This window comes from Leuciscus leuciscus, assembly GCF_965113295.1.
Source record: "Leuciscus leuciscus genome assembly, chromosome: 3".
NCBI lineage: Eukaryota > Metazoa > Chordata > Actinopteri > Cypriniformes > Leuciscidae > Leuciscus > Leuciscus leuciscus.
The window spans coordinates 16,716,785-16,735,115 of NC_138727.1; the positions used below are offsets into that span (position 1 = coordinate 16,716,785).

At 37.8% G+C, this 18,331-nt stretch overlaps 1 protein-coding gene across 5 annotated transcripts in view; it reads left to right on the plus strand.

Annotated features, from left to right (window-relative positions):
• apbb2b (amyloid beta (A4) precursor protein-binding, family B, member 2b) overlaps positions 1-18,331 on the plus strand; it is a 55,863-nt gene that overhangs the window by 11,783 nt on the left and 25,749 nt on the right. For 4 of the 5 annotated variants that reach the window (XM_082164665.1, XM_082164668.1, XM_082164667.1 and 1 more), the window contains exons 2-5: positions 7,432-7,481; positions 10,869-10,999; positions 11,236-11,281; positions 12,564-13,514. In XM_082164665.1, the coding sequence (XP_082020791.1) occupies positions 12,566-13,514 (949 nt within the window). In that variant the 5' untranslated portion in view covers positions 7,432-7,481; positions 10,869-10,999; positions 11,236-11,281; positions 12,564-12,565. The remainder of the gene's footprint in view (positions 1-7,431; positions 7,482-10,868; positions 11,000-11,235; positions 11,282-12,563; positions 13,515-18,331) is intronic. The other variant, XM_082164666.1, reaches the window with a different exon arrangement.

Genomic DNA, 18,331 nt, shown 5'->3' on the forward strand with positions numbered 1-18,331 from the left:
AGCTTGCTCGCTTTTTTTTCCCTTTCTTCATTTTTCTCCTTTCTAAGTACAGGTTGAGCTGTAGTTCCAACCAAACAAATTTGCAATGTTGTGTGCAAATCTTCATTGTAGAGGTGGGACAAAATATTGATATTGCTGTCCTTTTCCGTACAATACGAGAATTGATACGCTGGCACCAAATAACAATATTGTAATTAATAAAACAATGCGCTCGTCTAAATAGATTTCCTTGATCCCAGCGTCGCTACTTAATGGCTCCTTGTGGTGGCGCTCAAGACATGAATGAGGGAAACGTGAACATAAGTTAACCCTAAGAAAAAGAGGTTTTTAACAGGATGGCAGACAGCAGTGTGAGGTACCCTGTGATTCCCACCCCAAGTTCATTGAACTATGGTTTCGGGAAATACTCAATCGTTGAACTATGTTGCTATCAACAGAACTCGCGACCATACTTGACTTACAATGCTTTTGGGAAACATGTCTCCGGGTAATTGAATGTGTTGTACGACACTCCTACTTTGAATAACCTACAGACTTGTCTAAAAATCTGTTGGCCAAAGGCGTGTTAAATTGCAGATGGCTGGTTTTAATGGGTATTAGTGCAAATATATTGCTGCACAATCTGATCAGGAGTTACAGAGTTTCACAGAAATGAAATAGAGAGAGAGGGAGAGATAAGCCCTGTATAAGCTGTTTTATGTAATATCGAGACTTTGCTGTGATTTGGTAATGCTTAGTTTAAAATGTATGTCCACAGGTCAACAAACACATTTTTGCATTTTGCAAAACTGTTTTTCAGAGGAAAGACTGGGAACAATGGACTCATCCTGCTGGCTGTTATAGAACATGCTTATTTCTATACACACACACACACACACACACACACACACACACACACACACACACACACACACACACACACACACACACACACACACACACACACACACACACACACACACACACACACACACACACACACACATAAACACCCAATGTTTCTGGCCAGCTCTTTGTTGTGTCTAGCTATCAACTTCCTTGTTATTTGTGTGTGTGTGTGTGTGTGTGTGTGTGTGTGTGTGTGTGTGTGTGTGTGTGTGTGTGTGTGTGTGTGTGTGTGTGTGTGTGTGTCTCAAGCTCTCATGGCTTCTAAGTCATGTTTATTGTGGCCCATCCGCTCTATTCATTGTTCTGGGATCTATGTTGAGGTCACAAGAATCCTGCACCTATATTTTTTAAAGGCTAGGTGTACAAAATATATAGTTTCAATCTTGAATACTGTACATACTGCTTGTTGTCATGTTATTATGCCTAGTGAGATAAATAAATAATTGGAATAAATGTTTGTTTCTGGTTTAGTAGGTTTTTTTCTGATTTTTTTTTATTTTTTATTGATTGATCAAAAGTGACAGTGAATACTTTTAAATTGTTACAAAATGTTTATTTTTTTACTTTCTATTTATTTATTTATTTATCAAGGCTTCCACAAAAATATTAAGTACAACTTTTTTCAAGATTAATAATAGTTTCTTGAGCACCAAATCAACCTATTAGAATGATTTCTGAAGTATCATGTGACTGAAGACTGGAGTAATGGTGCTGAAGATTCAGCATTGACATCACAGCAATAAATTAGATTTTAAAATATATAACAAAAAAACAGTAATTTTTAACAGTAATATTTTTTCACGATATTACCGTTTTTGATCATAAGAGACTTATTTAAAAAAATCTTTGGAAATTGTAGAGTATATCGAACCTAAAACAATGAGGTCTGATGATGATCTGTCATGCCAGACAAATATACAGCTATGTCATATGGTTTTAGTGAAAACTCCTTGTGAGTACTATAAGAAGGAACAAAATGTTACAAATCTATACTGTCCTTTGCTGGAGTACAGTTCTTTTGGACACTCCAGTCTCTGCCTTTGAATATATTAAAGAGAGTATGGTGGCCAAGTCAACACTCAGCCCAGCCCAGTACACTTCACTTCTGCTGCCAGAGTTTAATCCCCACACACTCGAATTGATAGTAGAATTTTAAAATCTGGTTTTATGAGATTTATTAAATGTTGTTGTTCCACTTCTTTAAATATCACTAAAATAAAATATTATATATATTTTTAGTGCATGTATATTATGTCACTAAAAAAATATATAATTTTCTTATGGTGGCTAATGAAAATGTTGTCCAAACCAGCCGAAAAAATGTTGAGCCCTGCTTTAGCTTGAGCCAGTCAGTTCCCACACCTATGAGATACAGTGTAGAAGTGACACGTTGGGATATTCAGTGTCTATTGAATGTGAGGTGTCTTTGAATGTAACACACAAAGATTATGGCATCACTGAACCAGAGCTGTGGAATGTCACCACCACCATAATGACATCACTGAAACATTATCCAAAGTGGTGCGGGGCTGTACTAGTTGCATGTCTTCATGCTCTTTGTGCGTGTGTGTGTGTGTAGGTGTGAGAGAGAGAGCGAGAGCGAAAGCCCACTCCAGATGTTTGGCTTTGGCAATCATGTTTGAGGAGGATGGACTGTTTTTTAGTGACGCCCACCATCTCCCTCCCCCAATTCCTGTCTGCTGCTGGAACAGGAAATGAGTTTGGGGCTCTTTTCAGCTCTTGTGCTGTGCCTCTGGCTCTCACACAACGAGAGGGACAAGAATGCTCCTCCGTGTGTGTTCCTGAGCCAGGCTACGTGCCTTTTTTCTTCTGCATTGCTTTCTTGCCCTAATTCTTAGATATTTCACATACACTTAAAGGGATAGTTCACCCACTAACGAAAATGATGCCATTATTTACTTATGAAAATGATTTCATTATTATTTAAATGATTCTCTTATGGTTAAAATTATTGTTGTAAAGAATGTGCTGGTTGCTATTTTTTATTCAGTTTCAATGAATAGGGACTGGGGCTTTCAAGTTTCAAAAAGGATGTAAAAGCTGTATAAAAAGTTTAATAAAATAATCCATATGACTAAAAAAACCTACTAAACCAGAAACAAAAATGTATTCCAATTATTTATTTATCTCACTATTCTGCGTATGTTTTCCAGAATGTAGGCAAAATCTTCTTAATTTAAAAAAAAGAAAACCTTGGATGTTGGATATTCACAGAAAACATAAACAATTTAACAATACGTTGTGGCCTTGTGGGTGAGTAGGCTAAATGATGAATTATTATTATTATCAGTATTATTATTATTTTAGGTAAACTTTTCCTTAAAACAAAATTGCTGGTATGTTTTATGTAAACAGTAGGCTATTCCCTCCACATTTGTCACAACAAAGTCAGTCAGGAATATTCCTCATCATATTCTCACATAACGTTTAGCTGTGTGTTTATGTGGCGTGACAGCATTGATTTATGGTGGTTCATCATGTTTAATCTTGCGGTGGTTATTAGGGAATGATATAATCTATGCATACTTGTCACTCTTCATATGAGCAGTATCAGAGCAGCCTTCATCTCAGCTGTGTTTGACGTATGTCAGCATTTTCTTCGCTGATCAGCGGCGGCACAGAAGATATGGACTATTAGCTGAAGTGCTGTATGTGCATTTCTGATCTACTGCAGCTGTTCTATTGGGGACAAGTTTCTGAAACTTTCCTACAACAACATTTCTTGTAGTCATTATAATTAGCTTCAAGATTACCTATAATGCCCTTTTACAAAGGCTTGATTTTGTTTTTGGGGTCTGCTAGAATAGGTTATCATGCTTGAATGTTCAAACTCAAAATATACATTATTTTTCACATATTTTACATTGTTGCAGCACCTCTCTTCCCAGTCTGTCAGTAACGCTCTGGGCTGCATTCCCCAAAAGCATCGTAAGCTTAAGTAGATCGTAGAACAATTGCCACCAATAGTCTCTACGATCAACTTAGGCTTACTGTGCTTTTGGGAAAAACAGCCCTGTTTAGTTCCGGTCTCTATGAATTCCCTCCTTCCGAAAAGCGCAATGTGCTCTGATTGGTCAATTGCTTTGAGCTGGTTTTGGAAATGTCATGTCCATTACCATAATCAAAGTTTCAACACACTACTAAGGCATCTCAACCAGGCCTTTTGGGGTCTCAGGGGACTTCAGTGATAGCCTGTTTCATTCATCAACTTTGTGTCAGGTGTGTCTCCTAAAATAGAAGTAAAAACAGACCTAAATGAGACTATTGTTGATTAAAGAGGTACAGATAACACTTTACTGTAAGGTTCCATTTGTTAACATTAGTTAACTATGTTAAAATGAACTAACAATAAACAATACTTCTGAATTTATTGATATTGAAGGTCGTATCTGTTAATATTAATTAATGCACTAACATGAAAAAACAATGAACAATTGTGTTTCTATTGACTAAAATAAACAAAGATTAATAAATGCTGAAGAAATGTGTTGCTCATTGTTAGTCCATATCAGTCCTGTAGTTCGAACAGTAAAGAAGTGATAGTGACGTCAGTGGGTTCCCAGGGAATGCATGAACTGATAAAATGTACAGAATAATACAATACAATACAATACAATACAATGAATCATTTAAATAGCTTCAGATAAAAGCGGCTGTCAGGTAGTTCACCTGCCCATTCAGCCTTAAAGGTTAATTGTAAACTAACTTGGTTTGCTGTACTTGGAGGACGTTCGAACCTGAGGCTCGGCTTGAACTCCGATTTTACTGTAAAACCCCCCTATAGGAGGAAAGAAAGAATTAGAGGAGGAGGCGGGGAGGAGGAGTATTTCTCAATGTGATGACGCAGTGTCTGCTGCTTATATAGTATGCTCGTAATGATGATTGACAGGACTGAATGTTTAGGCTCCTCCCGAACCTACGTTTGGAACTTCATTTCATAAAGAATTATCTAATGTTAATGAATGATATCTTAAAGTAAAGTATTACCTAGTTATAAAATGTATGTGAATAGCATAGCTATTCTGGGAGACTTTAATGAGAAATGTTTGAGAGTTGTGATATTGAAATCTCTGACTTTTGATTTCAGAAATTATTATTTTGGTAAATCTTTTTTGTAACTGATGAAATCTCATCTAAAACATGAGAAAACACATTTAGGATTACTTGGGTCTTCTTCTCTAAGCAGCAGAAGACTTAAGCAAAAGTCTCCAGTTATTCTCCATTTAATCTCATTAAGAGAGAAAATTGGCTTATTAAAGAGATTTTTATTTGTCATTTTCCTTTTCTTATGGGGCATTTTTTTTAAAACTCTCTCCATATTCAGAACTCAGATCCAGGTTATTTAGTTGACTATGTGATTCTTTTCAGATTAAAAATGTTCTTCATAAGTTCTTCTGATCAGCGTATTTGTTCTAGGTTCGTTTATGTACTTCTATGGCAATAAGCTGTAACCTTAATGGCAAATTTAAGAGTACATGAAAAAAGAAAAGAAAGGTAAATCAGGTAGCAAGGTAAACGTGTATGTGTTGAAGGAAGTACAAACTGTGACTCAAAGCTTCTAGTATGCACACAGATTGTTTATACAGATGTTGATGGAAACCCATAGTGCTGTGGGTTTTCTCTTTCTTCTTTTCCTCTCTGTTGCCTTTTGCACTCGTTCTCACTATCTCGCTCTCTTTTCCTCCCTCTTTTCTTCTCTGTCATTTGGCAGCTGTTTTCACAGTGCAATGTGCTGGAAAGCAAGTCTTTGATATGAAGCCTGTGTGTGTGTGTGTGTGCAAGATTTCTCCTCTCTGAAATGTGATCTCAAATTGCCTCTTTCCCAGCATTCATCTGTGTTTGTGTATGTGTTTTTTGTGCGTTTTAATAGTGTTTTACAGTTTTTCTGAATTGCTAAAACACATTTCTTGAAACCATTACTCACTTTCTCAAAACCTTAAACACAAAACCAAATTTTCAAACCACATTCACAGAACCTCTGACTCTTCTGGCAAAATCAAACAATTGCCTCAAAACCATTTTATCTGTGCTCAAAATCAAACAATGCTCTCAGATCATACACACAGCGAGTCAAAATTATAAACACTACAGATCATTCATTAGACTCTACATCAGAAAATGGAGAACACAGAATCCAAAGCATGCAGTTACAGAAAAAAAAGTATATTGTAACAAAGTAAACAAATTTTGCAATTACGTAAAAAAATATAGTAATGACAACTTACTGTAGTAAGGTGAATAAATTGTATACTGTATCCACTGCAAGTATAGTATTGTACTGAATATTGAATAGTAGGCCTTATCGCATGTTTGTATATTCACCACTTGCATACTGTGAAAATACAGTGACCCAACTGCAAAAGCCAAAAAGGTTACAGTAAAAAACTCTAAATGAAAAGCATGTTACAGTAAAGTACACTCAGAAGAGTTGTGCAACTGCAAAATCAAGGTCAGTGAGAGAGATTTTATTCTGCTTCAGCATCATGTCTTCATGTTGGGTCTGGCCTGAGGAGTTTCTCCAAATCTCAGACAATGTCGTCTCTGCAGGCAAAGGGGAAAACCCTAAAGCCAGATCCAGCCTTGACAACATTCTCCACATCTTGCTCTTCCTCGTCCTCTTCCTCTTCCTGCTTGTTCACCTCCTCTTACTCATCCTCTTCCTTCTCTCCCTCTTATATTGTTTCCATCCATTGTTGGTATCAACATTTAGTGCAACATTTTGAGTAAATGTTGGGACTCTGAACTGACTTGTATTACGTACAGTTGGTTTGGTCACATCATTAGAAATAAGTGTGAACAATTTTGAGTCGTTGTGTGTAAACGATGACCACTGTGTTGCAGTTGTGCTTAACTTTCGCCTGCCTGTGTTTAGCATTTTGAAACATAAGTGCATCACAGTGCAAAATGTGTTTTAGTGAGTGAGAATGTGTTTAGAGTTTTGAAAAAAGAGTGAATGAGATTTGCAAACAGTGTTGTAACTACCTGAACCTGTTTAATGTTTTACAGAAAGAGGGATTTATTCGACAAATTGGTTTAGACTATTGAGAATTTGGTTCAGAGAATGGGGTTTAGTGTTTTAGCAATTCAGAAAAACTGTAGTCTTTGTTAGCTTGTTTTTTCCATGACACTGATTGGATGCTCTTTTATGGCACTTTTGGATGCATTTATGAGCAGCAGTTTACTCCGACTGTACATGTTCCTCCCTGTTTCTGCAGCTAAATAAAAGCCTTTAATCTAACCAGTCTGTGTGTTTGCGAGCACAAGCGTCTCTCTCGCTTTCTCTCGCCCTCAGCGGGATGTGCTTCACAGAACTGTGCTCTCTGTTTTTTATTTGCACAGTTGGATAATTTAGCAGGCCATATTTACTTCTGTTCTGTGTGGTTTGTTTAACATTTTATTTTCAGCTGCTAAAACTGTCAGTCAGAGTTTGTGTTGTGCATTTTGGCATTTCTGTCTAATGTTATTTCTATAGACTTGTGAATGTGAATTCTCAAACTAACTGTCTTTTTCTCTGTTTTGCAGGTAAGAACCTTAACTGAATGTGAAAAGCACCTCTACCTGCAGAAATACAGGTGTGTGTGCGCGTGTGCGTGCGAGCGTGTGTGTGTGTGTGTGTGTGTGTGTGTGTGTGTGTGTGTGTGTGTGTGTGTAAGAGAAAGGGGTGTGATGTGTTTTTCTCAGATGGTTAATTAAAGACTTCTGAAAATGACATGCCTAGAATTCTTCAGTTTTCCCTCACATTCCTTTTTTTTTTTTTTTACTCCTTGTAAAAACTGGATTTGAGGGTGTGTGTGTGTGTGTGTGTGTGTTATGATTATAGCTGTTGTGTCCAGACGCCAAACTCTGTCTGTTCTAGGTTGCTGCAGAATTCATTTCTTTAAGTGAAGTTAGGGCTGGAAAAGAACTGAGCTATAAAGTGTATTTCATTCTGTTGTTTTGTGTGTGTGTGTGTGTGTGTGTGTGTGTGTGTGTGTGTGTGTGTGTGTGTGTGTGTGTGTGTGTGTTTGTGTAATCTGGCTGCAGTTCTGTGAAGATGGAGTCTGTCCTCTCTGAATTGTCAGTTGCTGCAATAGTATTCCGTAACACACATTCCAGGGAACAATAGCGGGAACAATTTTCCAAACAATAGAGCTTTGAAAGGTTTTATTTTATAGATTGTGAATTGCATTATTGTTTTGAAAGGAATAGTTGACACACAATTAAAACTGCCATCAACATCACCCATATGTCATTATTTTCTTTGTAAGCACAAAATGTTAAGCAAAATAGCATAGCTGATCTTTTATATAGAAAGAAAGTGGTGTCGATTTATTAATTCCAACCTCAAAAAAAAAAAAAGCACTATAAAAGTAGGTCTGCCATGAAAATAGTCAACATTTGGTGTGTTCCAAGTCTTCTGAAGCCATTCAGTGTGAGAAACAGACTCTGTGCTTTGAATATTCCATCCTTCATGCAAGTACAAAAAGATATCGCATAAGCTCTATGCATGTGAAGTGATCAATGTTTTTATATGACTAATAGCCTGAATAATGTCTTTTCAGCATGCCGAATTCGATTAAACTGCTCAATTCACATAATTACTTTTTATGATGTCTTTTTTGTACTTTTTGATATATACTTTCAATTGAGGGACACAAGTGATGAGAGAATATTCAGAAGTCTTATGGATTAGGATGAGTAAATGATGGCATAGTTTTCATTTTTGAAATCTGATGTAAACATATTAAAAGCAGATAAAAATTGCTTTGCAATGTCACACTTCATTCCAGCCCAAATGCTTTATGAGCGTATTTTACTGAAAACCACTCTAGTGTTCACTGAAATCTTCACTTGATTCTTATGGGTAGGTCTGTAATGCTTGCCTGCAGCGTACAAAAGTAAACAAGCACAGAGTTTAGTCGAAGGGTCAATTACTGTGATCAGGTTCAGTTCATGTACTCAAACATACACACACACAGTCTTTCTTTAAGGTCAAGAGTGCGGCAGCCTCCTGAATGAGAGAGAGATGCATGGTTATGAAAGCGGGATCTCAGGGAGGTTAGCCACCACTTTGACATCTCTAATTAAAGCTCACCACACTCTCACACACACTGAACTGCTCTACTTCTGTTTGTTTTCGGTTCTTGGTTATGCATGGATATAAAATGGCAAACCAAATCAAAATCTCAGTGCTTATCTGTCTTTCTTTCACTCTGTATCTGTCTGTATCTGTTTTTCCTCTCCCCATCCTTATTAACAAACACTTGACATTTTTACACTTGGGCGATATAAAAATATCTTGATATTTGATGACATGCAATAGCAGTATATCTTATTATTTATGTATTTGCTCTGAAATGACTTAAAATGTAATTTTTTCAGTTAGAGAAACCATATCAGCAAAGTGAATACAGTAATTTTTTTCTCCTTCAAAATATTCTAGGCCGATTTTTCACTGTTTTTCTTGAGAATTACGGAGAACAAAGAAGAATGATATTGAATCATTTATATGCAGCATTAAAACGTGTAGTAATTAATAGTAAAACGTTTTTACACAAGCTTTTGCTAAAACATTTGAATCCAAATGGCATGCAGAGACTTCAGGATACATTTCAGTAATGCCTCAAACTAACTGTTGAATGAATCAGAGTGAATGAGTGGAATCATTGAAATGTGAATTTCAAGCTATTAAAATATCTATCTTATCATTTATAAGGTGCAGTCACATTTAACATTGTTTAGTGAATTTTTGTGGACAATAACCTTTTCAATAGGAATCCACTCAATTGCAAATGTCACATGAGGGCGAAAGACTTTCAGACACAGACTTTGCAACAGATCAACTGAAAGCTGCTTTCTGTCTTGGAGATTTCACTGAAATGTCACAGCACCTATACTCACTAGTCATGAGACAGGGAAGGATCGTGAAGCTAGCATACTAAAACACTCTTTAGGAAACCTAAAGACCAAGTTTTTAATGTTGTTTATATGTCTATGTGGTGTTTTTAATATGCTTTAAGACAGTAAGTCTTGAGTATTTTCTCCTTAAAACTGCAGTGAAAAAAAGACTGGTGTTTCTTACATCACAAATTACCTTGTAACCAATCACGTCAACAGGCAGGCGGGAATTAGCATATCATTAACTGCGAAGCAGGCGAGTCTCGAGAGAAGCCAGGTTATCCCGGCGGTCAAATGACACTTCAAAATCATTCAGAGCTATAAAAATGTATATTCATATTTACAAGTAAATATTAAAGATATATTAAACTCCCTGTTATACCTACCTTAATAGCACACAAATATTTCTGCTCGTTTTTACTCGTGTGATTGCCAGCCTCTGCTCTTCCGTTACACACTTTCAGCTAATAAAAGAAAAATACAGTAATTTCCTGTATTTCCTGTAGGCTTTTACTTTATTTTTTGATTGATTGGGGAATTCTACAGCCCTTCATCAAACTAACCAACATACAGCTTGCCTCAGATTGATTTTAATAAATGCTCAAATCATATCTGTGCCTAAATTCGGATTGGGTGGGCAAGGCAGATGTTTGGCTGGGTTCAGCCCACCCCTCCCCATGCCTAGATTAAAATTTTTATATTTTTACCCAAATCATCACAAATACTTGATGAATCGCCCAGCCCTAGTTATTTTTGGTTATAATGTTTAGACATGTATGTCCTTTGATCTGTGCAGTGAAAAATTATATCATTCATATTCACCACTCGGTTAGGTGATTCCCCTTGAGATTGAGTGTGTGTTTCTGTTTGTGTCTCCACCCTGACAGTTATTTTTGTCATTGTGCTCCAGATGCATATTTCCACCCCATGCTGTTTACACGCACAGCAGGAGATGTCTCGGAAGATACACACACTCACACATCACTAGCCTTAGATGAGGGATGAGTGTAGTAAAAATGGATTAAGTACAAATTTACATATACTATCTATTTTCTGATCATATTTTTTATTATTGTGTTCAGAACATATTTCTTGAGTGCTTCCATGGTGATATACTCAGCTGGTGCTGATTGGCCAAAACCTTGATGATGCGCTGATTCTACACCATGGCCCAGGAGGCTCTGTGGAAATACCCACAATCCTCAGCTCCCTGGTGAGTATGACTGCCTGCTCATTGAATGTTTGTATTAACCTTTGATTTTATACAGATATTATGTGTTGTGCTTTTCAAAACTAACATTGAAGATGCACATTTGTAATTGTGAATAAATGCATAAAAGTTACAGCATATATTGAAATTGTACTGTGCTACCTTTGCTTGTGTGTTTGTGGACGGTCTGCGAATGATAAAAGAAGATAATTGTATTATTATTTGTGTTGTTGTTGCAGATTTACATTGGCACATTCTCTGGCTCAACAAGAAAACCCGTACAAGGTCAGACAGCCCTCTGTGTCAGGACATGATTTGTGCATCAACTAGGGAGCCAATGGCTATTGAAATTAATCTTTTAGGAGACTAATTGCTTTCGTTAATTGCCATTTTACAGAACTAGATGGCTGAATATTTTTGGCTGCTTAAAAAATCCAATGTTGCATTGATCCAACATTGTCTAACAGTGTTATTCCCAAACAAAGTCAATTCAACCTTAAATATTCCAAAATAACCAAAATATTCAGTTGCATTTTTAAATGTTTATAGATTTTTATTTTTTTTATTTTTTATTGCTATTGTGAATGTGTATCTTTAATTGTTTTTATATTACCATGTCAGTAAATGGACTGGCAAACTTAAAGTACACATTCCCAGTTCTTCTCAGTTAATATAATATTGGACACAACCAAACATGACTCAGTGAGGAAATCAGTTGTTAATTCTATAACAGCTCTAAATGATTCACTGAATAAGTATGATTGCTGACTCATCACAAGGCATATACTGTTCCTACTGTTGCCAATGGTGGTGACTAGATTTTAAATTAAATCTAAAAACATGTTTTACTCAGTCTGGAGCCCTGTTTGTGTTCATCTGTCTTATAAAATGTCAGATTACTGTGTGATTGGTTACATCCTCTTTCCTAGTAAATGTACTGCCTCTGAATCTGCTCTTTGAGCGTTAGTAAAAATCATCTCATCTTTTGGCATGAAACGGATTTAATTTTCCACCCAATCGCATCATAGTATGAAGCACTGAGTTGTAAATCAGCTAAAATCACATTCAATTCCCGCCAGATTAAGTTGATTTTAGATGTGGTAATTCAGTTTGGTAGCACAGAAGCAGCACAGTGTGCAGAGCTGCTTGAGCAAAGACAAATAAGCTTTTCATGAACGTCAATGCAGATTCAGTCATAGTGTCGAATCTATCTGCAGTATTATAATTTTTTTATATTCCTTCACATTGTGAAGATCACAAATCATGTGATCCACATTTTAATTGTTTTTGCATTGCTTACATTTGATTTTTTACCCTGTTTACACCTAATCTCAGGTGGGCAACCTACTCATCTGTCAAATGAACCACAGGATAAAAACAAGGGCTTTAAGCTTTTCCAAAATTCAGCTTTAGTTTGATTAATAGAGGCGCTTGACCTAAAAATTATGGAGAATTCTGCTTAGATTGAAAAAATCTAAAAATATTGTAGATTTCTTTTAACCTTTTGAATTTGCCTTTCTATTGTTGAATGTGATTTTGACTGCTTTTTCACTCTTTCTCACTTTAGCCATGATGTCAGTCTGCGTGCCCTCACCACGTAACCCCTCCCCCTCTGTGGACGTAGCCAATCGCAACGGGCCCTCTGCAACTCCGCCCACTTCCCTCAGCCTGCGTTCCTCACACAATCAACTGCTAAGTGGTGATGTCATCAAACAGGGCCAGGCCACGCCTCCGAAGTGCCGGAAGAAGTACGCACTCACAAGCATTCAGAGTGCGATGGGACTCGGCGAAGGCGTGACGCCACCGTCGTCATCTTCAGAAACTACTGCCAACCCTAAACTGGCCAAAAATGGTGCAAACCAGTTACGTAAAGCTGCGGAGCGAGAGGATCACAACAAGAACACCACAGAAGAAGACGAAGATGGAAACACAACTGGCGAATCAGAGCTCAACATCAATGATGAGTTGAGGAACGTTGAGGAATTAAGCCTCGACAGTGAGTCTATTGTTGACGACGTTCACAGTGACTTTGACACCAACAACGAGCTTGTTGACGAGGATGTAAATGAGTTGGTTGATGATGAATCTAATGAGGAGGATCATGTGGAGTATTGCGACGACCTGCTCATTCTGTCTGAGAAAACTGAGATTGTTTCAGACAGGAAGTCCCCCGAGCTCCTTAAGACCAAGAGTTTCCTGGAGTCATGCCTGGATGACCTGTCATACGAACTGCCTGATGTGCAGGATGAGGATGTCACTAAGCCTTTGCTGGAGAAAGAGAAGAATCCCTGCCCCTCGTCTCCACAGAAACCGCACAGTCCCGAGGACACGCCCCTACTGTCTGTCGGCTCTTCATCTTCCTCTTCCTCACCGGAGACAAAAAAAGACAGACCACGGACGGGAGCCAAGACAGACCGGGCACTAAACCGCATCCAGAACCTTCCACACAGTGATGAGGAGTCCAGCTGGACCACATTGTCACAGGACAGCGCATCACTGGGCTCACCAGAAGAGAACGGTTAGTAGGACACATTCAAAGCGTTACATGTGTAGCTTGCTGGTCTACTCAGTGTGGTTTGGTGTGTGTGTTTTGGCCTAGTGTAGTGGATATGGTGCACTCATGTGGTATGTGTGGTTTTCAATTTGACTGAAGTGTGTTGGCAGAGAGGTTTTTGTGTGTTTGTACTTTTCACTTCACTGGAGTGTGATCTAGGTAAACGCAGCACAGTGTGTGTCTGGTTTGAGGCTGTGAATGAAAGCTTGTCAAAAGCAAGTTTACTATTTTGTGTGTGTGTTTTTATGTACATTTCTTAAAATTGTCATTTTTTCACCGTTTACTCTTTCTCATGTCCTTCCAAACCTGTAAGATGTGAACCACAAAATAAGAAGTTAAACAGAATCATGCTGCTTTTTTTCCATATAATGTGGACAGTGACCATTGGCTATCAAGCTCAAAAAAGTACAAAAAAGCTCACAAGTGCGATTTGAGCATTGCAGTGAGGGATTTTCAGTGCTTTTTGAAGTTTGACATGCACCGGTTACTGGTAAGTGTCTGATTTCAGTTGGATTAAAACAATAATTAATCTTCCATCGTTTTGTAAACAACACTTCTTTTGAGAAGTGGACTAACAGACCTAGATAATGCAATTGTAACTTGGAGTCGTTCAACATGTATACAAGTTAATTACACTACAATTGTGACTGAAAATAGAAAAAAAATTAAAATGTAAACTTTATTTCTTTTAGCTAGTTGGCAAGGTTCATTTAGGCTACTAAAATAAATAAAAATGAAATAAAAATGAATAAAAACTATATAGTTATATATCTATATCAACAAAATGAGTAAAACTTGAACTAAAGTTAAAAGGAGAAAAGAAAAATATAAAAACTAATTGAAAATATGAATAAAAACTATAATAGTATCTGTAGTAATGATACTAAAATAGCTGGTTACTCGCTCATGTATGCTTGGACAGATAGATGAAGACTTTTAGCTTGACTGCGCAGTTATAATAATAATAGTTAATAATAAAATAAGAAAAGTCTTCATCTGTCTGTCCAAGCATACATGAGCGAGTAACCAGCTATGTTAGTATGTAAAGTATGTAAAGGTTCTTAGGAGATATTTTGAAGAATGTTAATGCACTCATTTTAAGTAGACACTATTGTATTACACAGAAGAAAAATCACACAGGTTTGGAACAGCATGTTAGCGGAGCGGTAATATTTCCTCTGGAGCGGAGAATGACTTTCTGAAGATTCCGCTCCGCTCGCTCATTCTGCTAAGGTTATGGAGTTCAAATATTGTTTTAATGAAGTTTGCAAACCTTATACATAAATGCACAGTAAACATCAAAGTTAATAACTATGGAAAATACATAATTGAAAGAGAGTGTGGGGTAGCATAAATTCATTTTGTGATATACTAAGCAAAGTTTTTTTTTAAATGATTTGCTTAGGGGTAAAAAGAAGTTTGAAATACCTTGGCAGTGCTATACTATTAACGAACATCCCAACACCGCCCGCCCTCGCTGATGAGAGCGCAGTTTAGAGCATTATGTAAATATGTGCTGCATATTTGTGCTTTCCTCTCAATAACAAAAAAAACATACAACAAAAATAACAGCAGTGAGAAAAAAAAGCGTAGATATGATGTAGCGACGTAGATATGTTTGCACCAGCTCTGCAATTCGCCACTATCCAGTCAAATCGCGTCACGTTTATTTATACCACTATCTGCTATCTATATCTCACACCGCTCCGCCTCGCTCACATGCTCTGGTTTGGCGCAACATGAGGATGTGTAAATCATTTTTATTGTGGGGTGAACTATACACGCAATCCATGTAGTACATGTTTTTGACAATGGTAATACATTTTGCTGAATTTCTTGTGTATCACTGTGGTGAGTCAAAATGGCTGTTTCTGTGGTAAGGAGTCTCCTCTCTCTGCCCCTCGACTGTCACTCAAACCAGTCTATCATTGACACAGGGTCTGTCAATATCAGTAGACAGGAAAACCTCACAGGTGTGTGGCAGGTCTGTTCAGCCAGCATGGTGGGTAATGGACAGCTGCGAACTGGTTTTACACCCAGATGTTAGCTGGCATCACCGGAGCAGACTATTATGCACAATTCCTGCACATTCATCCCTCTCCCACCATTTCTGTGTCTTGTCATACCAAGGTCACATGACCACGCGTTGGGTGACACTGTAGGAAAAATGATCTTGGGGTTGCCGGGGTGACAGATCGTTCGGCGAAAGAGGTGGGTTTGATTGGCCTGGTGACCAATTGCGTGTGTCGGATTGACGGGAAGCTGATATATCTCTTCCTGCAAGATTTAGATAAAAAAATAAACAGCATATAAACAGAGTCTGTTGCTCTCGCATTCTCACCCACCCCATCTCTCCCTCTCTCTTTCTCCATCAGTCACTCGCCCCCTCTGTCTCTCTCCGCCTCTACCTCTGCTTTCCTCTCTCTTCTCATGTCATCCTCTCTTCTTGCGGCTGCTCAGTCATGATGCTGGGTAAAGACTACATGTTGGCCATTGTTATAGTGAATTACGAGGGTAGGTACTGTGTGTCGGTGTGTCTGGTTGTGAGTCAGTGCTGCGCATGTAGCTACGCGTCTCCGTTGCGTGTGCATGCTCATAAATGCAGGCGGAGAAGAGAGATAAGGAAGGAGGGAGGATGCAGTGAAGGGTATCACGAGCTGTGTGGTGAATACTAAAGTTTGTGCATATGTTCATGGCACTTCGGTCCGTCCGTGTGTGCGTGTGGGCATGAATTTTACAGCTGTCCTCCCCTCCCCCTCTACCCGCCACATGCTTTATAGAATGCAGAAAGAGAGAGACATTATCGAAAGTGGGTCGAATGTTAGATCTAGCATAGAAAACTAGGCTTAGGATAGTAACTACAGTATAAGCTAGCACACTGTTTACCTGTGTTTAAAATGAACTAGCTGTTGTGAAAAACCCACAAAATCATTAAATGTCAACCTGATTATTGTCTGTATTTCTTTGTATTTGAATCTGTATGAAGGTTTTGTTGTCTCTGCGATGAGGTTTTTAGGCAGCTGTAGTGACCCACTTATATATCAGGGACTACAAGTCCCATAATGCACCGTGGCATAATACTCAGTATTAAAAGAACACTACAGCTCCTGTACTGCAGTGCCTTGTCGTCTTACTAAAAGGGAACTTGGGTACTGGAGACATTTCTAATAAGCACTCGTGTTCACTTTGCATACATGACTAGTGCTGGCTTACAGCTGTTTCACTCAGTTAGTCAGTTCTGTTGGCTAATTATTAAGTCTCATTAAAGTGAAACACACCTGAGAGCAACAGTGAGGTGACTCAATTCAAGCTTTCTTCCTCAACACGTTACTCACAGCGATACTATTTATCATAGTTAACTAAAAATAAATCCATAAAAAAACATTTTTGTTACTTGAAAGAAAATCAATGTTAACTATATAAAATGTAAAAAACATTTTATTTCAGCTAGTTGTCAAGGTTAATTTAGTTTAACCTAATTTAGGCTACTAAATTAAGCAAAAAAGAATTTGTGGCCAAAAAAGGGTCATTTTCAAGAATGTAGCGATGTGTAAAACATCTCTCAAACAGAAGTCACTTATGAAGTCGTGAACTCAATGCAAAATCTTCGTGGAGAAATCTTCTGCCCTCAATTGAAATCACGTGGATTCTGATTGAAATTACTTCATTTGGCCTGCAAAAGAAATGTGATGAACAGCAATAATGTGACCGCACCTTTAGTGTTCAAACAGCATAAAATGCAGTTTTTACAGCTCAAATTCTTCTCACTCACATCCTCTTGACAGGTTACCATGTTTAACCAGCCGTGATGCAACAAGTTATTTTTATATAAACAGTGAAAATGAATTCAACACCCATATTTAATACAGCTATGTGGAGCGGGATTTTGGACCAATGAGATTTCAACGTGGACTATCCAGGGTGATACTCCATCTACCATGTTGGCTCTCCTCTTTGACCTATGTGACCTTCAACACGTCAACAAATTACTTTGGTGTTGTTAAGAACAATTTATGAATGAAAAACAACTTCCTTGGTACCTATAGCATGTACACTTACATTTCCCTGCCATTGGTTTACCTTTTCAAATCTAATGGCTCCTGTGACCAAATGGAATAGCAAAGTGTCCACTTTTCGCTTTTCCACCGCCAGGCCGAACGGTTCTAAGAACAGAAAGGAATGGTTCCAGTTATATTTCCACTTTGGTTCGGCACAGCACGATTGCAAACCATTCGCGGCACAGCTGATAGAATGTGTGTAGTGACGTCGCCACTCAGGATTGGTCACTTGTCTTTTGTCTGGCTGCCATTTTCTAGCTGGCCCAAGCACTCTATTCGAGCGAAGTTCATGCAAGCTAATAATACAATTAAAATAAATATCTGATCTGTATTACATTCCACAGAGCTCTGTTATCAGCCCTACGGAGTAAAATGAAACCATATCCGTATCGGCTGCGCCTGATTGGCACGGAATGGAACGGTTAAGCAATGAGAATGGTTTGGCCCAACAGTGGAAAATCGGCTTTTGTCTACTGTAGGGCTGGGCGATAAAAGATATCATATCGTGATCGCGATAAAATTAACGTTGATAACGATGATAAGCTCTGGACATTTTTCCTCAATATGGATTAATCTAACACAGAAATAAATGCAACAACATCCAGTCTGTGCATGTCGCAAATAAGTGAATAAATTTAAATTAAAAATGCAATGTTTTGTTGTGAGTTAATTGTTATATTTTCATTTGATTACATTTTAAAATCTTGATTACATTTTTTAAGT